The sequence below is a fragment of the Apis cerana genome, linkage group LG9, assembly GCF_029169275.1.
Source record: "Apis cerana isolate GH-2021 linkage group LG9, AcerK_1.0, whole genome shotgun sequence".
In the NCBI taxonomy this organism is placed as follows: domain Eukaryota; kingdom Metazoa; phylum Arthropoda; class Insecta; order Hymenoptera; family Apidae; genus Apis; species Apis cerana.
Genome location: NC_083860.1, coordinates 10,654,639 through 10,677,179, shown reverse-complemented (window position 1 = coordinate 10,677,179; position 22,541 = coordinate 10,654,639). Strand labels below are relative to the sequence as shown.

The 22,541-nt window shown below is 35.9% G+C and overlaps 3 protein-coding genes across 29 annotated transcripts in view; 1 reads left to right on the top strand and 2 right to left on the bottom strand.

Annotated features, from left to right (window-relative positions):
• LOC107997512 (protein still life, isoform SIF type 1) overlaps window positions 1-17,136 on the bottom strand; it is a 34,893-nt gene extending 17,757 nt beyond the window's left edge. For 6 of the 26 annotated variants that reach the window (XM_017056145.3, XM_017056152.3, XM_017056153.3 and 3 more), the window contains exons 1-14: window positions 16,958-17,136; window positions 13,155-13,950; window positions 10,872-11,056; window positions 10,673-10,791; window positions 10,179-10,386; window positions 9,840-10,084; window positions 9,138-9,696; window positions 7,676-8,029; window positions 7,519-7,575; window positions 7,145-7,310; window positions 6,794-7,021; window positions 6,441-6,570; window positions 660-805; window positions 271-538 (exon numbers count right to left, since the gene is read on the bottom strand). In XM_017056145.3, coding sequence (XP_016911634.1) covers window positions 271-538; window positions 660-805; window positions 6,441-6,570; window positions 6,794-7,021; window positions 7,145-7,310; window positions 7,519-7,575; window positions 7,676-8,029; window positions 9,138-9,696; window positions 9,840-10,084; window positions 10,179-10,386; window positions 10,673-10,791; window positions 10,872-11,056; window positions 13,155-13,321 — 2,832 coding nt within the window. In that variant the 5' untranslated portion in view covers window positions 13,322-13,950; window positions 16,958-17,136. Of the gene's footprint in view, window positions 1-270; window positions 539-659; window positions 806-1,569; window positions 6,417-6,440; window positions 6,571-6,793; window positions 7,022-7,144; window positions 7,311-7,518; window positions 7,576-7,675; window positions 8,030-9,137; window positions 9,697-9,839; window positions 10,085-10,178; window positions 10,387-10,672; window positions 10,792-10,871; window positions 11,057-13,154; window positions 13,951-15,054; window positions 15,409-15,600; window positions 16,311-16,809 lie in introns of those variants that run through there. The other 20 variants (XM_017056149.3, XM_017056147.3, XM_017056151.3 and 17 more) reach the window with 20 other exon arrangements.
• A 919-nt stretch (window positions 17,137-18,055) lies between these two features.
• LOC107997513 (reticulon-4-interacting protein 1, mitochondrial-like) lies at window positions 18,056-19,934 on the top strand. Its single transcript, XM_017056158.3, has 6 exons — window positions 18,056-18,552; window positions 18,638-18,870; window positions 18,939-19,148; window positions 19,219-19,331; window positions 19,411-19,678; window positions 19,773-19,934. Exons 1-6 carry the CDS (start codon window positions 18,318-18,320, stop codon window positions 19,878-19,880), a joined length of 1,167 nt encoding a protein of 388 aa, XP_016911647.1. The 5' UTR covers window positions 18,056-18,317; the 3' UTR covers window positions 19,881-19,934.
• On the bottom strand, window positions 19,685-22,421 carry LOC107997514 (tryptophan--tRNA ligase, mitochondrial). Of its 2 annotated transcripts, none has more exons than XM_017056161.3 (6): window positions 22,323-22,421; window positions 21,394-21,558; window positions 20,954-21,216; window positions 20,667-20,788; window positions 20,261-20,531; window positions 19,685-20,179 (listed from the first exon to the last, which is right to left on the bottom strand). In XM_017056161.3, the coding sequence occupies exons 2-6, from the start codon at window positions 21,415-21,417 to the stop codon at window positions 19,948-19,950; spliced, it is 912 nt and encodes a 303-aa protein (XP_016911650.1). In that variant the 5' UTR covers window positions 21,418-21,558; window positions 22,323-22,421; the 3' UTR covers window positions 19,685-19,947. The 2 variants fall into 2 exon arrangements, with proteins under 2 accessions (XP_016911650.1, XP_016911649.1); XM_017056160.3 differs by having other exon boundaries at window positions 21,619-22,335.
• Between the last annotated feature and the right edge of the window lie 120 nt (window positions 22,422-22,541).

Here is a 22,541-nt window from a genome sequence, read left to right as displayed (position 1 = left end):
ATTTCGATAATTTCGAGATCTCAAAAAAAAATGAATTTTAAAAATTTTGAAAATTTCCTCAGATCTCAAAAAAAATCTCAGAAAAAAAGACGTTCTGGATTTTAAAACCTTTGAGAATTTCGATAAAAAAAGAAGAAAATCTTTTCAATTTTTTTGAAAATTTCGAACGTTTCGAAATCCGAAAATCGATTTTTCAAATCTAAAAATTTCGAATCTAAAAAAGAAATCAGATCTCAATTAATTCGTCCTCTCCTTCCGCGACAAACGTACCTGAAATAAATAAGCATCGCCGAAAGCGGTGCTCAAGCAAAATATGTAGTCTCTCTTCGGATGCTCCGGGATCGGTTGCATTATCGCGCCATCGACTATGATCAAATGCTTGGGCGCCGCCTCCATGGTTCTACTTTCTTGGGATTCGCAAGGATAGAAGAGAAGCGTGGTCCCCTTCAGGCAAACCCAATAACCTTTCCAACCCCTCTTCCTCGCTAGCTCGATCTGGTGCTTCTTTCGTAACAGCCATTTCTTCACGCTTAGAAATCTGCGATTTGAACATTCGAAAACTTAATCCTTTCTTCCTTATCGTCCCTCTCTCTCTTTCCTCTATCGAACGATCATTCCGTTCGCATCGCTTTTGTCGACCATTGCTACGTCCCACTTACCCAGCTTTTCGTACCGCCCCCGTACAATTGAACGACGCAGCTGCTGTACCAGTCTGTTTCCCTCGATAGGGCGAATTTATCACGCTCTCCCCGTCATCGTCGTCGCTAACCGCGGTAGTTAGGGACATTTTATCGTCATCTGACATCTACAACATTTCACCGATATTACTTATCCGATCTATCCCATACATTCCATCCATCGGGCAATTCTTTCACCAATAAAAGAGAATAACATGTATAACGAGTGTGCTCGTGTACGTGTATGTGTGTGTGTATGTGTGTATGATACAATTCGCCAGTGTTCGTGATCCGAATACTGACCATCAGTGAACATTTAACCAATACATTTATTACACGTCTACGTTAATAATTATACAACGTTAATCAATATTCGTATGAATATCGTGAAAATAAGGACGATGAAATAGGTGTATGTGTGTGTGTGTGTATGTATGTGTTTTTCAAAGATACTGGAGAATCATCAGAGTCGAAATACGAAAAAAAAAAAAAAAATATGGAAACGTGAAGGGGAGAGGGAATTCGTATTCTCGTTGATGGAAATTATCGAGCTACGCGTATATCGTAGGAATGCTTGCCATATACTTGGAACAATACTTACATTACATTATCCTATCATCGTAACGAATCATCCTACATACATACATAAAAAGATCATCAAAGAAAGGCAAGAAACGGAAAGATAGGAAAACAGTGGAAGAAAAAAGAAAACGGTGACAGAAATGAGACGTGCAAAAATTTAATTATTAAGTCCTTCTATTTATTGCTCGGTCGGTAAAGGTAAACGCGACGACGGTGACGGACGACTACACGACAAACAGAGTGGAGTGGAGTGGGGGAAAGAAAGAAACGAATAAAAAAGGAACGCGGATAACTCGGATGCCTCTCTAACCTTTTTAGCGTAATTTGTCATACCGCGTAGCTTCTCGCGTATCCCCCTAAGGCCCTCTCCGGCCCAAAAACTTACGACTTTTTTCAGAAAGTCGGCGTTGCACGCGTCCGCCGTCATGTGCGGATGATAATGACAGTAACAACCCTCCTTCAACAGCTTCATGTTTTTCTCGGCCGTCCCGTTTATCCTGAACATGATCTCGCGGCGTGCGATGCTCAGTCCGTCGATGTAACGTTGGGCCCAAGTGTTCAACGCTCCATTAATTATTCTAAGCAACTTGTAATAATAACCGTCCCCGAGCCCGAAATTCACCTTCTCCCGAACGTTCTTGCAATTGAACCAATACAATTTTCTCGTCTCATTTATGCATATCACGCTGATCGTGTGCCTTTTGCAAAGGCAAAAGTACTTCTTGCAATACTTCTTGTGCAGTTTCTTCAGATCCGCGAAACTCGTGCACGGGTACAACAAATTCAACGTACTATTCATACACTTGATCGACCATCTCGGCTCTACCATTATCCTCGTACTTCGTTGCACGTTGACGACGAGGTGTGATCGAACGACCGAGAGAGAGAGATATATATTTACATACACATATATATGTATATATATCTCCTCGATGGAATGTAATTGCGAATCTTTCTTCTCTCTCTCTCCCCTTGCATAAAGTTTTATCCAAATTAAATTTTTCCTCGACCCGCTCGTTTCTCTTTCGATCGATGCTCTTTGTTATTATTATTATTACTATTACTATTGTTATTATTATTATTGTCTTTTGGACGGGGGAGGAGGAGGAGGAGGAGGAGGGGGTGAAAGAAAGGAGGATAACGATTAATTTCGCTCAATCGTGAAAGATTTCCTCGTTATTTAATTCGATTCGAGGTCGAAGGAATCCAAATCCATTTTCCATCGCTCACTGCGCAAAAGGGGACAAGTTGGAGATTGCCCAACGTTGCACGAATCATCGTAACTGGGATTCGGATGGGGATGGCCGGCCGTTTTCCTTCCTTTCTCTAATCGTGTCGTGTTTGTTTTATACGAGCATATACGAGCGAGGATTCACGCGAATTCTTCCCTCCGATTGAAAATTTGCACGATCTTCTTGGTGAACGTGACTGTGTACGGCTCGAACAGTTTTCTCAACAGATGCAACATCTTGATCACGAACGTGCACACGAAATAAAACAGGCACAATCGTCGTGCATTGTGCATCCTCCTCCTCTCATTCGGTGACACCGCTTCGATATATATTTTCAAGCATCTTTTCTTTTTCCCCTTTTCTCTCGAACGAATTCGCAACAATTCCGACTCGTGTATCGTATATGACGTGATAAGACGAGACAAGACGACGAGGGGATGATAGACAAGGGGAAAGCATGAGATATATCTCTTTAATATTTTTCCTTTCTGCTTCTCTCTCTCTCTCTCTCTCTCTCTCTCTCTCTCTCTCTCTCTCTTTCTCGATAATTCACACGTCAACGCAACAACGTGCGTACGCTGTTTTCGTTCGAAACACGACACGAGCTATATAAGGTATGTAATACCGAGATCGATAGATCGGAAAATATCTTTCGATTGTTATTATTATTATTATTATTATTATATTTGTACATTCGGTAATTATCTCTACTTTTCTTAAGGCAAACCGTTTTTTGCACTTTTACAGATCACTACTGTAGGATCCCTTCTTCTTCTTCTTCTTCTCCTTCTTTTATTATTTTTATTATTATTATTATTATTATTATTATTATTTTCTGCTTCGTAAAACTAGAACACGAATCTATTTTTAAAAAAATCGACGATTTCACGGAATATATAATATAACCGTAACCTTGTACTATATTTGATTTCTTTCCTCTTCTTTTTTTTTTTTTTTAATTATTATTATTATTATTATTCAACTTTAAAAGGATCTCTTCTATCTTTCTTATCCACTCTCTTCTCATGTCACTCACAGCTGTCGCAGAATCCTCTCCTTCTCGTTCGACACTTTCATCGATCCCTTCAATGAGTAAGCGATAAATGAGATATCCTTAAAGGGGAGGGGAGGACGTCGACGAACAGAAACGGATTATTTCAAAAAACGTTAATATACTCTCTTCCCTTAAGGTAATATCGATAGGTTTTTCTTCTTCCTTCAAAGATAAATATATATATATATATATATATATATGTATGTATATATATATATAGAATATTTTTGCAATATACGCGTAGAAACGATCTCTCTGTATAAAAATATTTTACATCTTCGGTATCACGTTCTCTTTTAGCGTTGTATTTACATTGTAATATAATTTACAACGAATCACGTACTTTGCCCTCTTCTCTCGTCTTTATTAAAATTAATAATCTCCTCTGCAAATCCTTTGCCCCCTCATTTCTCTTCCCCCTCCTATCTCTATCTCTTTTTCATTCACATTCATCCATTCATCTGAATTTTCTCAAATTCTTCACTCCCTTCCTTTGTACTTGGAGAAAAAGAAAACATTCGTCGAAACGAATATTCGTATCTCTTCCTATATTCTCTCTCTTCAATTTATAAATCTATATATACACACACATATATATTCTTTTTTTTTTTTTGGAAAATCGTTGCTAAGCGAAGTCGAGCAAAGAGGAGAAGGAAAATATAATATATATATGTATACCAGGTACCCTAAAATCATTCGCGTGTACATACACGAAAGAAAGATGAATGGAAACAACAACTCAACCGAAGAGATTCATAGCTCGTTGCTCGTTTTCCAACACCACGTGAGCCAGCACGTGTGTGAGCAATAAGTAAGCAAGCAAGTAAGTAAGTAAAATTCAATCCTTCCGGGGGAGATATCTCCGATAATCTATCCAAAAATCTCCTCTCCCGTTGCAGCTCCACCGACCCTGGCCTCCCGTAACTGTAGATATCCAAACAGTCGAACCGCAGTCATATATACGTACACGCTATATACGTGCACGTATATCCAACTATATATATATATACATAAATACATACATACATATATATATATATATATACTTCACTATCAACGATGTCGAACGAAAAACAACAATTTCAACAATCAATCGTGACCACCGAACAAGCCGACGACGCGTAACCCAGACGATCTTGGCGAGTGTCACCACTTTTGTTATCCTTCCCGTTCATCTTGACGTCTCCTTGTATCCTCCTCCTCCTCCTCCTCCTTCTCCTCCTCTCTGGATCCTCCTCGAGGAGAGGAGCCGCGCTAATCGTTTCTTCAAGCCAGAGGAGGGAAACGAGACGTGTTCCTCCCTCTCTCTCTCTCTCCCCAATCGATCGACGTAATCTTATTATCCGCGGAGCTCGATCGTTATCGAGCTCCTCCACTCCACACTCGTTCCTTACGCGAGTTATAAGTTGGCGCGAGCGGCAAACGCGAAGAGGGTTGAAAAGGGTTGTCGTAATCGGGCCGCAGCCACGGACAGTGAGTTGCTCCAGACTGGGGCGCTGGAGAACAGCGAGAAGCGGCGGAGCTGCCACGGCCGCGAGGGGGAATCAATACCCAGAGCAGCTCGCTCGGCACTCGCTTCTCTCGTTCCTTCGCGCCGGAGGCCGGCCAAGGGAGGGCACGCGGATGGGGGGTGGCTGGGAGGGAGAGGGAAGGAGAGGGGGTGGAGAGAGAGTAGTGGAAGGGGAGAGTGGCGAGGGAATGCGAAGAGGCCGGAAGCGTTCCGGAGTGGAGTGGGGAGAGAAGGTTGGAATGGGAAAATGGGTGACAGGGAGGAGGAGGAGGTAGAGAGGGGAGAGACGAGAGGAGGGAAGTAAGTCGGTTTTGCCTGCCTCGTCGTTGTTTCGAGATCGCTCTCTCTTTCCAATTTCTATGCAATTTCGTTTGTTTGTACTTTTTGTATATGTATGTGTGTATATATATACATACATATATATATATATATATATACGATGAATATATACTGTGGGAAAAAGAAGGAATACGTGTAAATCTATACGCGTATACGTGTACGTAGTTTATGTATCGTACAGGAATAGCAAATTCACCCTGCCCCCTTCGTTCGTTAATACTTTGTCGATATGTGTGGCGTTATAAAAAAAAAAAAAAAAACAAAATGAACGGGAAAAAAAAGCAGAAGGATATAAGCAAGTCGCGTAGCGGCAAGTACGTTCAAGTACGAGTATGTGCATAGAAATAGGCTGAAAGGTGACTCGTGCAAGACATGTGTAGAGTAGACAGGGTCAGTAGGTTATCGACGTTCAACGGATAGATACGTGACTTTTTTTTTTCGCTATATACCGATGCCCGCGCGATTCTTTGTATTCATTAACATGCATGATCCTTTCTCCGCTATATATAAATATATAGGATAATATATAGCTTCACGTACATATATATATATATATATATATGTTGTGTATGTGTGTGTATATATATATTTATATATGTATATTCATACCTGTATGACATTTACTTTACGGCTAAATTATAAATAAAACGTTATTATTTATCCCCGCGTCTATAGGTCAATTCCGTAGGAAACGGGAACTATTTTTCGCGTGAAAATTTTTCAGGAGAAAAAAGAAAAAGAAATTTGCTGCTCTCGCCCAAAATCTCGCCGCGTGTGGATCTTTTCCTCGGTGAAAAATTAATCCAATCGCGTTTTCTCCGCGGTTTCGTAATTCTCGAACGATTGTCGTCGATTAAACACGGATTCGACGAGCTTCCTTTCCGATTATTCGACGATGGAAAAATTCTTATCTGGCCGCCCGTCGCGAGCCCACTCCAAAGGGGTATTATTTCCATCTTGTAAAATGTTCGGCTAACCGAAGGCAACAGAGAATTGCTGAAGTGGGATATTGATATATCGGGTTGATAAGGTCAACAACTACTCACCTCTGAGGACGTCAAGTAGCAAATTCTCGAGTCTGTGCTCTCCAGGGAAGCTTGTTGAACAATTCCGTATCTGCCATCCCGATCGGACATATAATCCGATCTCACGCTGTCCTGTCTATCGAAAGTGCCTCTGGAAAGTGAGAAAAAAAAAGCACACACGCACACGCACACACACACACACACGCAGAGTGTTACATCTCGAAGACACGTTACTTGCTAACGATAATAATAATAATAATAATAATAATAATAATAACAATAATGATAATAATAATAATGCTAACCCCTCTTTTTTTCTACGATTCGTTGACGAGATTTCGTCCAAAAAAATTATTATTGTTAATTATGTTCACCTTTGCTCCAAAGAATCGGTCCGATTCGATTTGTATCCGCTGTCGTTGAGGCTTCCCTCGTGTCTCAACGATGGCAAAGAGTCCCACGGGGAGTCCCGTTTGTGCCCCGTGTAGCTTGGATTTATCGAGCTCGAGGCGCCGGAGCCGAGGGTCGAACTGCCGGATTGCCATCCGTCCGAATGGCGAAACCATTGCGCGCGTGCAGACTCCCCTACGCAGCTGGTGCATCTTCAAGTTTCAACCAAAAAAAAAACGTCTAACGTCATTCGATAGCCATTGGACAGTTGCCCGAATTATTCGAAATATAACGATAATCTCATTGCGAAGAAATCTCATTTCGAATCGACTTGCCTCGAATTATAATCGCTGAGATATCCACGATCCCGATCGATCTCCCTGTCCCTCTTCTCCCTGATCATTTCGTTACGATCGCTGTAATAACCGTCCCTGTCCTTGCTATTCTGCCTCTCGTAACGATACGACAGCGGTAACGTGGACGATTTATTGGAACTTGAACCTGGAAAGTGGTAGAACAACGAGATTTCACGTACACGTATACAGAGAAAAAGAATCGAGAAGGAAAGTCTATCCTTCTATTTCTATCGTGACGGGCAGCCAATAGGGATCAACAAGTTGAAAGCTTGTTTGTTTGGATTCAATTCGTAGAACACAACACGTGCAAAAAGGGACGATCGTTACGGAGATAAGATAAGATAAGAACTTACGCCTTCGTGAAACGTGAGGTGTACGTTGAGTGTTCAACGGTATATTTTTCGCGAATTCTGCAACAAATTCGAATTGCGTTGATCGCGGATAGGAAAAGAAAAGGGAAAAAGAAAGGAAAGAAAAAAAGAAAGAAAATTTGACATATATTAAACTCACCTAAATCCTCCATGCTTTGCGTGAGCAACGCTTCGAAAGTCCGTAAACTGTAACTCTCCGCGTCCATACCCTTGGCAAGTGTGTTCCTAAGATGCATCTCGTACTCGAGTAGTAGCCTGCTGGTCGGGCTTCCGGGGGTCGACACCGATTGCATGTTCTGCTGTTGATAAACTTGGCTACCGTTGCAACGACGGGAATTGCAGTGCGTCGGTTGCTCCATATCCGAGTTTCCATTGGAGGAACTCGGAGTAGTCGCGTAACACTGATTATCGAAGATAACATTATCCGATGGCGGCGACATATCACCTGTGCATCGATTACGTTCCGAATCTAAATAGGTCCTGGCTCTCCCGCCTACGACAAACAGGTGCTTCATGCAGGGATTCGTGTGGATGAATATTGTATTCAGCTGTCGTAAAGAATCGTTACTTTCGTTCACGTTCCGTTCGACGAGTATATAAATTGACATGCGCCATGCATCCCTGTTAACGCACCCCTTTATTTATTTATAGAATATTTTTTTTTTTTTTTTACGCTCAGAACAACGCGAAGCTGATGCGAGGGAATCGTTGGAATTGTTGCTCGCGCACGGTCGTGGTGGTGTCGGGCGGAGAGAAGAGAGAAAGAGAAAGTAAATTTTTTCATTGGTTTCGATTATTCGAATTAAAATTTATAGATAAAGGTATGCGGGTTTACGATTCGTATGCACGACGCAATGTACGTGAAAATGAATGATAACGATCGTTCTTTTAGTTCTTTTTTTCCTAAGAGAACATATTTGTAAATTTCTTTTGAAAAAATGATATTGTTGTTTTTCGAGAACAGAGATTCCTTACGTACGAAGGAAGTTTCTTTCCTCCTTATTATGTACAATTGTATTTTGATGCTCGAGTTAAACAAATAATCACGCTTAAATTTTAATTTCTCGAGATAAAACGAATAGATTATTGCAAAATATCGACAAAATTTAATAACAATTTATCAATGAATCCTCAATTCCGAGAATCGAAGGTGAAGAAGAGTTGAAAGTAGTAAAAACTTGAATTACGACGCGATGTTATTCGATTCGTTATAAGGCGAGGGGTATAAACGCGAATATACATAAATTCTTTTTTTTCTTATATCAATAATAATTGAATCAAACGTCGAATAAATTAATTACAGAATGCTCTTTGGAAGACAATTTTTTTGCGTAGGGCAAAAAAAATTGAAAACTTGTCGAAATTGTAATCTTTACATTATAGTATATATGCACATACGTATATGATACGTGTATGTATAAAAAAGAATTTCACGTTTCTCATTACATTGTGAAAATATTCGAGAGAAAAGAATGGAACACGATCGAATAAAGCGATTCGAGAAAAGAAGAAGAAGAAGAGAAGAAGAAGAAGAAGAAGAAGAAGAAGAAAAAGAAGAGAAGAAGAAGAAGAAGAATCGAAAAAAAACGCAATGTATGTACCGGCGTATTGACGTCCCATGTCATGCACGCTTCTAGTCGTCTGGAACTTGTTATTATACGTTGGTCGATACAGATGGGCGCAATTTTCGTTTTCAGTCTCTTGCATGATGTACTTCTGATTATTATTGCTCGGATGATAATGATAATTATGATGGCTATGCCTCTTTCTCGTCATCTCTGGGGACGTAACCGGGCTATCGATACTCGGCATAGGTTTCAGCATACGTTTCAACGTGTTCGAATCTAAGCTAATCCCACCGTTCTGCGCATTCTCGATTCTCATATCGTCCGTACTCTTGCTTTTCGATTTCTTCCCACTGTGATTATTGTTCACTATGTTGAAAATATTGCCATTTTGCATCTCCAAGTCTGTGTAATCGGCAGACTTCGTATGATGTAATTGCTCTTTTCGCAACGACTTATTTTGTAACGTGCCACCTGCTTGTGTACCTTCTGATTTGAGCATCTCGCTACCATTTTGTTGAGTAGACGAGTCTTGACTTTGCTTTTGACCTTTTTTCGGTGATATCGCAGCGCCTTTCTCTTCCGGGCTATCGATCTGCAATATTTCATTCCTCTTATTTCTATTTGCTCGGTCGGTATCTTCGTTATTATCGCGTCGAGTCGAACAGAATGAAAAATACCGATCGAAAAACGAAATCGAGCGAAACTAGCGATCGATCCTGGAATTAAACTACTTACTTGCGAGCCAACAGTGACAGTTTCGATGCCTACGTTCGCCGTCTTTGGCGTTGTCTGACATGTCTCGTTCTGTTTCTCCTTTTGCTTCGATTCCCCTGCTTTCGCCGTTTTCCCCGGCGTCACGTTCGCGTTGTTAACGTTATCGTAGAGGGAGGCACTGGACGTTGCCGCTGTTATTTTATCACGGCCCGGCGTCATCTCCACCTCGGTCGATCGCGCCATCGTCCGTGGAAGCGTGGAGGTGGCTGTTCGAGAAAATTATTAATTATTAAACACGAGTATCGATTTTTTACGCGATACGTAATATCGTGGAATGTGAAATATCGACGAATATCGTACTGCAAAAACCTCGGTATCTGGCTTCTTGGCTTCGAAATCTGGCGAGTTGTTCCGGTGTCATGCAAGTGCATTGGGGCTCCCTGGATCTGCTCGGTGATGCCGGTGTCGATAAAGGCTTTCTCCGTGTCTTGATCTTTTGTTTGTTAGGCGGTTCGAGCTTCAACGAGTAAGAAGAGGACGCTTTCCTTGAAATCTTGAACGACGGTGACTGTACGAAAAATTAACTAATGACTGTAAATGACTCGACGATGTATACGTGAAACCGATTTTTTTTTTTTTCAGAAATCCCCTATCCCCAAATCCATCTCTTCTCTCCTCCCCTTTTTTTATTTCCATTGTGAAAAAATTGTGAAACGACGGTCGTAATTATATCTCGCGGTTTGTTTCGATCTTATCTCGGCTGCTCTCGCGATCACGAGAATAATTGTGCAAAGAGAAAATTATTATCCCGTGCGAATGATACGAGAAATCAATCGATTGCGTTATAAACTTACGCAACATTCTCTGAATTGTTTAGCGTCTATCGGAGAGGTAAAATTCAATCCCCATGTATCGTTGGTCATCGTGTCTTTCCAATAAACGAAACACTCTGACGCTTGTCCAATCCGTGTACCTGGAAGCAATTTCGAAAATATTTATCTCGCCTTTCCAATGTGTATACGAGAGAAAAAGAAAAGAATACCATCATTTTACCTGGTTGTACCAATCGTACGTCCAAAATTTTGTCCACCTGACTGTTGTACGCGGTAATATGGAAAATACATTCTGGCGAATCTTGAATGCACGTGATATTTACAGGAACTAAATCCTCGGAAACCTGCTGCCATTTCACGGTCCCAGCCCCGCTTGCGCTTACATGGAACACTTCGGCCCACAGTCTAGAAATTTTGATTGCTGAATTGTACGTTGTAATAACAAGATTAATCGCATTTCGAAAAATGATATCGAAGAGGTCGATTACTCGAAAGGAAAATACGGACATAAGATCGAATCGAAACGAAAAAAAGGGATATTATATAAACGTTCTATCGTTTTCCGACAACAATATCGTTGTAAGTAGTTTCGTGTTTTTTTGTCTTTTATTCTTCTTCTCCTTTCCTCTCTTCTTCTTTTCCTTCTTATTTTCCGTTTCTCTTTCTTTCTTTCTTTCTTAAAGTCTTTGTCATAATATTTTTACAAAAACATCGAGCTAATCTTTAAATTATAAAAGAAAAAGAAAATCGACCCAATGATTCACGTATACAAGATATCAGGTATCGTTCAACTAATTTCCCCCTCGCGTGTTCAACAGGTAATTCTGAATGAAAAATTGTGACACGCAAATGTGCGGATTCGTTTCATTCTATTGATCAATTTTATTTCATAACAATACATTTATATTGTTTAACGTCACATCACAAATTTATATTTCCGTTTTCCATCAATGAAAGAAATACGAATGAAAATTGTTAAATATTTAATACAAAGTAAAATCTCTTATTTTTATCTTCATCGAATAATTGTGCGTCGTATTTCTTAAATGTTCGTGTGAATAATTCGTTTTCAAAATAAGCACACGGGTGAAATTTTTTGAAATTTTATTCACTGTGATACCTTGCATACGAAAAAATGATCGTTCTTTCCCTCGTATCTTCGCTTTCCGTTTACTTTTAATCATCTTAACTTCTGAAAATTAAAGAATATCGAAATTCGAACGATTTTTAAAAACACATGCCTGGTTGGAGCTAACCTCAAAATGTACGAATTAAACGCGTTAATTCTGTCACGTTTTGCTCTTCTATCACGGTTCTTTTCTTCGGGGAGATAAACGAGAGAATAGAAAACTATGCCGAATTTACAAATTGCAATGTACATGCAAAAATAATTAACAACTAGAGAAATATTATTAATTAGTCGGAATCATGCGTAAGAAAGACACGAATATGGATAGAGAATATTGAATTTACAGCAACAAATATATATAATAATTTAATAAGAGACAATTATATCGGTGTCTTTCTTTCTTTCCAAGCTTTTTTTTATTATTTTCTTACTAATTTTAAGCGCAATAAAATTGCATGGCAGACGTATCACAACGTACGATCGATCGGGAAAAATTGATCGAAGACAAGTTAATTGATTCATTGATTCGTATATAATACACATCCGTTCAAGATTCATTGGCAGAAATCGTATGTTGCGACACACGTGCAAAGTAGAAATAACTATTTCAAGTAAGGTGGAATTCAAGCTGAAACAATAATGAGCGACAATGGCAAATAAATGAATAGAAGAACGAGGATAGATAAAAAATAGGATACGTAATCGAAAAGAAAAATAAATCGAGAATAGAGAGAAAGGAAGAGAAAGTGATTCGACCAAACGCGTAGATGAATGTAAAATTCGAGTTTACATACTTATATATATATATGCGTGTTAGGAGAGAGACAGAGAAAAACAGTAGAAAGACAAATAAAATAGAGAATTTAAAAGAAAAGGGGAGGAAGAGAGTAAAGAAGGGAGAAGTGAAAGAAAGTGCTCAGGTAGAACAATTTAATTAAATGCGTATTTAACCAACGTTATTAATCATACTTGGAACGCGTTAAATATCAAACAAACATGTAGCCAAACATCTTCACCTTTGCAGATACTTTTTTCGAGACATTGAACGTGGAAAAAAAGTATCCATACGCATTGTTGAAGTGAGAGTGAAAGTGAAATTCGATCTTTTTAATTATTATTATTATTTACGAGTGAGAAAGAAAACGGTTGGAGCGAACATGTTCTACCTGAGAAGATAAAAATCGTGGTGCATCGATGTGTAACATACGTGTCTGTGTGTGTGTGTGTGTGTGTGTGTATGCACGTGTTCCGTGGAGGAGGTGGGGGTTAATATGTGTTACACGAGAGAGAAGTAAATAGCCTTCCCAAAAAAGTAAAGACTGATAATGGAGTCGAATGGAGTGGTTGAATGGTTGAATGGTATGGTATGCGCACCTCTTCCTTTCTCTTAAGCTTCCGCACCTGAGCAAGTGGCCAGTGTCACCCCTTCGTGCTCCGCTGCCGCCCATTCCGCCCCTCGCTCCAGCCTGCCATGGTGAATCCTCGTAACGATAAGCCTTTCTGATAAGAGGAGCACAACTGCAAGACAACTTATTGCCCATTCTATTCACGTTATTCTCTTATACCACCTTGTGTGATCCTTCTTCTTTTCTTCCTTCGCGCCACCTTTCGATTCAACCGATTCACCTTCTTCTTCTTTTTTCAACGACTGTCCCTATTTCTCTCTCTCTCTCTCTTTTGTTTTTGTGCTTTCCGCTCTCGCTTCTTCGTAACAACGTTTAATCGTTAATCGTTCTGTTCTGTGCGTTTTTCTTTTTTTCTTTCTTTCAATCAACGGTCAACTTCCTTCCTTTTCCTCTTCTTCTTTTTTCTTCTTTTACTTCTTTTTTTTTTGTTTTGTTTTGCTTTGCCTTTTAATTTAGTCGATGTTTATCGAAATATCAAGAGATGCTTTTTTTGATTGGCTTGTCTATCGACGTTTGGCACCGTTTTTTTCCTTTTTTTGTATTTTCTTATTTTTTTTATTTTTTGTTTTTTTTTTTTTTTAACCACCGATTACTATTAAACCGATGATTATTATTTTTTATTTCATTCTCTCGTTCTATTCTGGGAAGCACTGTATAACAGGGACAATACCCCGCGATATGAGAAAGGACGTAGGAGAAGATATCTTTATTGTCACATCATTGCAGGTGTTCGAAAGTTCATCAGCTTGTCCCTGACATGATCGCTGAAAAATATAAGAATTATATAATATTTAGAAATTGCCTCAACCTGCCTCGAATTTTTTCCCAGGAATATTACGATCTTTTAAGCGGCGTCCAACACTCGATCAAACTATTTAAAAAAGAAAATTTCCAAGGCATCGATCACTCTCAAGTATAATCACATTTTATCGTGTAAATTATTTCGAGGGAGAACGATTCTTGGAAAAAAAGGAAAAAATTTCTCGACAATTTAATATAAATAGAATCGTGAAATGCGCTGTAATTCAATTACATAATTGCCAATAAAACAGGTCGATCCTTCTCTAAGTTATTATTTTTCACGTCGATGTATTATATGTCGATTATGAAAACACGGTTTGTTTGTCAGAATAATAAACCGACGACGAGAATGATATGTTCTCCAATAAAAGTTTCGATCCAAAATTATTGTACGCCACGATCTGCCCTCCCTGTCGTCTTATTATTTCGACAATCGTGAAAGAAATAATTATACGATGTCGCACGATGGTGCACGGATATTAGCAAGGTCAATGAAGCGGAACAAAATGTTGCGTGAACGTGTCATGGATAATAATAGGGGTGGCGTCGCCGGGAAGGTTAGTGAACCGATACCGACTTTTCACCTACATAACACGCATTACAACACTTTCATATACCTCATATTCAAGGATAATTATTTCTTAAGTGTTATCGTTCACTCGCCTCGACTTGTATTCCAATCGACATCGACACTTTTGAGACGTCGATACACAAAGACACGTAAAATATCCACGGAGTAGAATGAATGAAAAAGTCGAACAATATCATCGGTATGCGTATTCTCGATCATTATTCGAAGATATATCGATCCTTCTACTTGTGCATTTAATTATTAATTGTCGATTAATTTAACAAAGAGAGAGAAGAAAAAAGGAAAGTATATTCGAACAAGACAGGCGTAGATTACAAACGTATGTAACGAGAATTTCGTGCACTTGTTAAAACATCGAAAACAGTTTTCGAATTAAAGAAGAATTATTAATCGTTGAAAGGGAACCAGCTCGATCGTTTCGACAGGAATTATTATGCAATTGAATAGCACATGTCACTGTAATTTGTCATGTTACCGAACAACAAAGGACACCGCCTAGTCCAAGGTATCTCACAGTCCAAGTAAACACTGCACCAGGTAGGATGCACCCATTCGCTGTCCGGTGCTCAATCAACGCCCCTTGTCTCTCGATTCTTTAACCAGCAGGATATTATATTCCTTTCTACTCGAACCCCTCCTCTCTCTCTCTCTCTCTCTCATCAAACTTTATTCTATTTCTTACTTTCTCAACAATGGATACGTAGTACTTTATCGTATATGCTTTCCGTTTTTTCTACCTTCTTTGCGATTTTCACTCCCTCTCCGCCCTCTCTTTTTCTCTCTCTCTCTCTCTCTCACTCTCTCACCCCCACTCTCCCCCTCTCTTTCTCTCCCTCCTCTCTCACCCTCCTCTCTCTCTCTCTCTCTCTCTCTCTCTCTCGAACTCACTTGCACGTAAAGTACACGTATCTTCTCGATCTCTCCTCTCTACCCCTTCCTCCTCTCCTTTTCTTTCTACTTTCATTTGTTACACGTTCGCGTGTTTCGATTTGATCTCGAATTAAACGCGAAATAAACTCACCGTTGGCGGTAATCTCGTGGAAGATGGATACGGTTGAACGTTCTATGTTGCTCGTTGAAAGAAAAGACGGGAGGAGGGGGGGAGGAGGGGGCAAAAATGACAGAAATGGAAGGGAAAAGAAAAGAGAAGAGAAGAGAAGAGAAGGCGAAAAGAAAATACAGGGGGAAGGGGCGAGAGAGCGAGAGAGAGAGAGAGAGAGAGAGAGAGAGAGAGAGAGGCGGAGAGGTGGAGAAGAGAGGTGGAGAGTAGTAAGAGATAGAAAGATAAACGAATAGGTGGGAAGGGGTTAGGGTGGAACGAAAGAAGGGATGGGCTACCGCGGTTACAACCGGGGTGTGAGATCACGGTACCCACCCTTTCCCGAAATCAAATGATTGGCGAGGCGATCACCTGTCAAGCGATAAAGCGAGCACACCAAGCGAAACGAGCCCCTCCTGGCACACCAGGATCCAAAACACTTGACAATTTCACCGTTAAAATTATTTAAAATGGATGATTATGCGCCCGAAATTCCCGGTATTTCGCGCGAAATCCTCGCGGACGACGTAGCCATGGATACTGCAGGATCGGGTAAAAGAGGCGACTGCCCCGTTACCCACTACCCCTTCTTCTACGAATGCGCGCCCCTCGACCGAAAATGTCAATATCCTCTCTCGCTGCGCCCGCGATGCGCTCCATGTTACTCTGAACAGCCCTGTATGCGTTTTCCCATTCCCTTTCCTCCTCCCTCTATCAACCCCTACGCCGCCCCTTTCCTTCCACCTCCTCCTACTCCTACTTCTACTCCTACTCCTACTACTCCTCCTTCTCCACCCCCTCACCTGTTCCTTCATTCTCCCGATTTTTTTTTTCTCTTTTTTTCCCTCTCTTGTCATCTCTTCCTCACCCTTTACCCACAAATTCTTTCTCTTTTATGTATATATATGTATGTATGTATGTATGTATGTATATATATGTACATGTATATATATATATATATATATATCTCGCCCTTCCTCCCTCCCTTCTATCCTCCTTCCTCCCTCTCTCTTTTTCTCTTTCTCTCTCTCTCTCTCTCAGTTTAATCATTCCTTTTTCCTCCGATTCTGTTTGTCGATCCGATGTTTTTTTTTTCTTCCCCCACTTTATTCTATCGGCAAGTAAACAGAAATGTCACGTAGAGATCGGAATATTTTTAGGAAAAAAAAAAGAAAAAATTCGGATTTACACCTTCAATGCTTTCTTTCTCTCACTCTCTTAATTAAAACTACACTTATTCCTCCCGGTACGAAATGTTCACTTACATCACTTTTGCATTCGCTTTTACATCGAATCGATTATAGTTAATCAACTGTTGGATCTTTCTCGTTAAACTCACCGTGAAACAAATGCAGGGTGATCGCTGTCACCGTCGTTGTCGCCGTCGTCGTCGTCGTCGTCGTCGCCGTCGTCGTCGCCGTCGTAGTCGCTGTCGTGCCTCTATTCCGAGGCGTAACCATAGTGATTAGCGATCGATAACAGGCATGCGCGTTGTCAAATTTACTCGTAAAACGAAAGAACCACCCTCGTTTTACTCTCTCGTATCAAATGATTCATTACTAATAAAGATTAACGAAACTACATCTCCGATGATCTATGCACGTTACTCACCATCTTATTTTTTATCGTTCTTTATCGTGTGTATATCGGGCTCGAGTATTAACGGTTTCTTTTATTTTTTCTTTTTTTCCAATTAATTCAATTAATTTAATTACACTTTAGATATAGATTTTATCCTTACAAGTAACATCTCGATGTAACATCCGTACGTGATTCGATGATGCACGTACATATACGAAAGTTTCAAAATTATCCTATATAATTCAAATATCATCAATATTGACAAAGGACTTATATTTTACAGTATTATAAATACTATAAATACTGTAAAAGTTTCAAATATAATATTATACAAAATATCTATTGAGAAGATTAAATTTATGTAATTAAATTTATTTCTTACCATTTATATTAGATATTCGATAGGTAAGGATAATACAAATAATGAAGATAATATTATATAGTATCTTTTGTCATAAAATGCATTAATAAATTTATTTTCAAAATTGAACTTATAGATTTATTGTTTTTAATACATAACGCGTATATATTTTAATGATATTATATGTTCATAACATACTTTTAAATATATGAATTGCGATAAAAAAAATAAAAATTAAGCATAAATTGGGAAAAAAATTTATAATTTAAAATTTATAATATAATTTAAAATTTATTTAATCTATGATAATATAATATTTAAAACAGTTTTTTTGTCGGAAAAAATTTGTATTAAGATTTTTGAACGCGGTACATTTCAATTTAATAGATAAGAAAAATAGAAAATAAAAATATTTAATCATATTAATCATACATTATATTTATATAATTTTATATATATTATATAATTATATATATATAATTTTATATATATATATATATATATATAAACGAAATATTAAAAAAAAAAGAAATATACGACAATGACATTCAACTATCAATATATAGTCATCTTGGATGTATCATGAAAATCTGTTGAAATTAAATTTATTAAATTATCCATCTTTATAAAAATTTGTGTAAATTTATGTTGTCAAATTTTAAAAAAAAGTATTTTTGATATTATAAATATAAATTAATAGCATCTTCCGAACATAACCTATATTTTTTCGGTGTTTAATTGAAATCAATTTGAAACGATGTTAAAAAAAATAACATTGAATTTTAAATCAAATATACGTTTTCTTAGTAATTTATCAGCAAAATGTAAAGAAAATGTTGAAGATAAAATGCAAGCTTGGCAAATTCATTCATATGGTGGTTTGGAAGAACTAAAACTCTCAAATGTCAGAATTCCAGTAATTAATAGACCAACAGATATTCTTGTGAAAGTTGAAGCTTCTAGTGTAAATCCTTTAGATATATATATGACACGTATGCAATATTTTATATTAATTATTTATTTATTAAAGTTTATATGATAAATATTTAATATTTATAATTGAATATTTTCTATTAGGAGGATATGGTGCAGTAATTTTAAATTTATTGAGAAAAGCAAAAAATCTTACTAGTAGACAATATGACGAATTAGAATTGCCATTAACTTTAGGTAGAGATTTTTCTGGTGTAATAGTTTCAAAAGGACATGGAATTGGAAATAAATTAAAATTAGGTGATGAAATATGGGGTGTAGTTCCTGTGGAACAACAAGGTTGTCATGCTAATTATGTAGTTGTTAATAGTTCGCATGTAAGTAATGTTAATTGGCTAAATGAGTAAAAAAAAAAAAACAAAATCAAAAAGTTATTTATCTATAGGTTACTTTGAGACCTAGAAATTTATCGCATATTGAAGCAGCCAGTATATTATATACTGGTCTTACAGCATGGTCTGCATTGTGGATTACTGGTGCATTATATTGTAAAAGTATAATGCCTCTAAAGAAAAATAACAAAGTTTTAGTATTAGGTGGTGCAGGAGGAGTAGGAACTATGGCAATACAACTTTTAAAGTCTTGGGATATGCATGTAAATCACTTATCATATCGATAAATTTATTATTTCTATACATATTAAAACATAAATTAAATTGATTCAGGTTGTTACTACATGTAGTAGCGATGCTGTCAATTTAGTACAAAAATTAGGAGCTGATATTGTGATTGATTACAAATTAGATGGCGCTGATTCAAAAATAATTAGTGAAGGACCGTATGTATTTTGTTCTTTAAATTTTCATTGATTCATTCTATGTAAAATGATATAAATTTCTAATTTATTTCTAATTTAGTTATACCATAATTTTGGATTGCGCTAATCAAGGACCAGATATGATAAGATTAAAGGGTTATCCTCATTCTACTTATATAACTTTAAATTCTCCAATATTAAAAAATACGGATCAACATGGATTGATAGCAGGCACAGTAAAAAATATAGGTGAATTGTTGAAATATAACATGTCTATTGTTGAAAATAGAAGTACGGTGAAATGGGGTTTTTTTACACCTTCAACAGCAGGAATTAAAACACTTAAAGAATTGGTTGAAACTGAAAAGGTAATATTCATTTCCATATATTATATTAATTTTAATTTTAATTAATAATATATATACATATATATGTACATATATGACTTTTTACTTTTTCCAGCTTATTCCTGTAGTTAAAAAAGTATATTCATTTCAAGATTTACCACTAGCATATGAAAGAGTAGCTCAAGGTCATTTACGAGGTAAATTAGTTATCGATATGACATAGTATTATATCAATTAACCCAAAAAAATTAACAATAAAATTATTTCATACAATAAATATGCATTTTATATTATACTTTGTTTACTATATTTTGTACTGACTCATTAATACAGAGAATATCATTTTCAAAACCAATTTTATTTCGAACATCATACCAACAATCATTAGCTATTTCGATCGCTTTTTCCGTGCCATTCTTCAAAATTTCTTCTAAATACATTGGATCCTTAATTAATTTTGAATATTCTTTACGAATTGGAGTTAATTTTTCTATAATAAAATCTGCCACCATCAATTTATATCTATAGCACATAAACGATTAAATTAAAATAATATAATTTTACAACAAAGAAGAAAAAAATTTAATTTTTTAATATACATACTTTCCAGTATCTAATTCTTCTACTTCAGAACATATTTGATCCTCAGACTTTCCACTAAGCATTGAATGGATAATAACTAAATTTGAAACACCAGGTCTTGTTTCTGGTTCGTAAGTTACTTTTGAGGTACAATCAGTAACAGCTTTTTTTATCTTCTCCAATAATACATCAGGTTCATCTAATAAATCTAATCTACTTTTTGAATCTTTCTCAGACTTTGACATTTTCTTTAAAGGATCGCGAAGAGATTTTATACGTTGACTTGCATTTTCTGCAATATATATATATATATATATATATATGTGTATATATATATATATATATATATATGTGTGTATATATTCTATTAGAAAAAAAGTAATTCATGTTTATCATTATGTATTTTTTGTAGAAATAAAATTTTTACCATTAACTAAAGAATGAGGTACAGGAAAAGTATCTCCAAATTTTTTGTTAAATTTAATAGCTAATTCTTGTGCTAATTGAATATGTTGAACTTGATCTTGTCCAACTGGAACATGTGTCGCCCTATAATTGAATATAAATGGTTTTTTTGTGAAATTAGTTTTAATTAAATAATATAAAAAAATTAATATGATATTCTTATGAATAATTGAAACAATAAAATATTCTAAGATATTAAACATTATTAAAACACTTTAATTTGATTATTTTTATGCATAAAATACTTACTTATATAATAGTATATCAGCAGCTTGTAAAACAGGATAAATATATAAACTCAAAGGAATGACTTTTAATGTCTGACTTTTTTCTCTATATTGAGGTAAACGTGCTAATCGTGCTTGAGTTGAAAGACATCCCAAAATCCAACTCAATTGTGTATGCATGGGTACAGTAGATTGTTGGAATAATATACTTTTCTTTGGATCAATACCACATGCTAACAATGTTGCTGTCATTTTAAATATATTATCATTTAATTCTTTTGGATCCTATTGAATTATATTCACTTTCAATTCATATTTTTTTTCTTTTTTATTTTTGAAAGATTTTTAAATTTATATACATATATTATTATTCTTATAAAACAAAAATTAATAAAATGTAACATTGTTCATATCATTATTGATATATATTAAACATAAAATATATATTTAATAAATTCTTACATGTGATAAAGTAATAGCATGCATATCCACAATGCTCCAAATAACATTTTCTCCATTATCTTGGAATTGTATCCATTTTTGTATAGCACCAAGATAATTTCCTAAATGTAAATTTCCAGTTGGTTGAATTCCTGAAAATATTCTTTTTGGATAACATTTGGAAACCTGCAATTAATTGATATATTCAAATAAAAAATTAATACTTTTAATATTGTGAAACTTAACCTTTTGACTATATTTTTTTATGAGTATATATTTGAAATTAATTCTTTGAAAATTATGAATATTTTTTATTTTTTTAAACATTTTCAATAAATTAATACATTTAAATAGATTGTTATTTGAAATTAAATTCAAAATACGTGTTTTAAATTAAAATACTGAAAAACTTATCTAATATGAAACTAAATTATTCTATATTTTTTTATTTATTTACTAATTTACTTATTATTTATATTATTATTTTTTATTTGTATATATATATATGTGTGTAGTTATTAGTTTATGTCCAAAATTATATGTATAAATATTGTATATTACAATTTGCGGGAATTTTAAAGAACATCTATATACATATATATATATATGAAACAAATCAAATCTTTTATGTAATTATTATTATAGAATTCGAATATTGTTTATTTTTGCACAATTAAAACAATTCATTATAATTATAATAATTGTAATAAATATATTATATCTTCATTTTATATGCATATAAATGCAATATGTAAATATGTAAATTCTGAATATTATACTATAAAATTTTGTTGTAATATTATTGAATATTATCATTTTCAATGATATGATTTATTTAAAATAAATTTTCTGATATATTTTTTTTTAATTCTTTTTTTATTAGATGATACATCATTATATATTTTTATAGACACTTTCATATGTCTTCCTAAAACTAATAATATTTTTACCAAAAAATAACTTCCGTTTAGCAGCGCTGATTAAAGAAAACCACCAATGAGTTTGCCAAGCTTAGTAAAAAAATATGTTTTAAGAACTATACTTCATTCAATGAGAAAAAATGTCTAAAGTAAATAAATCAAATGTAATGTTTTGAAATCATATAATATATAAAATTTGAAATTTAAAATATTAATTAAGTAATATATCAAGATTAAGATTAGATTAAA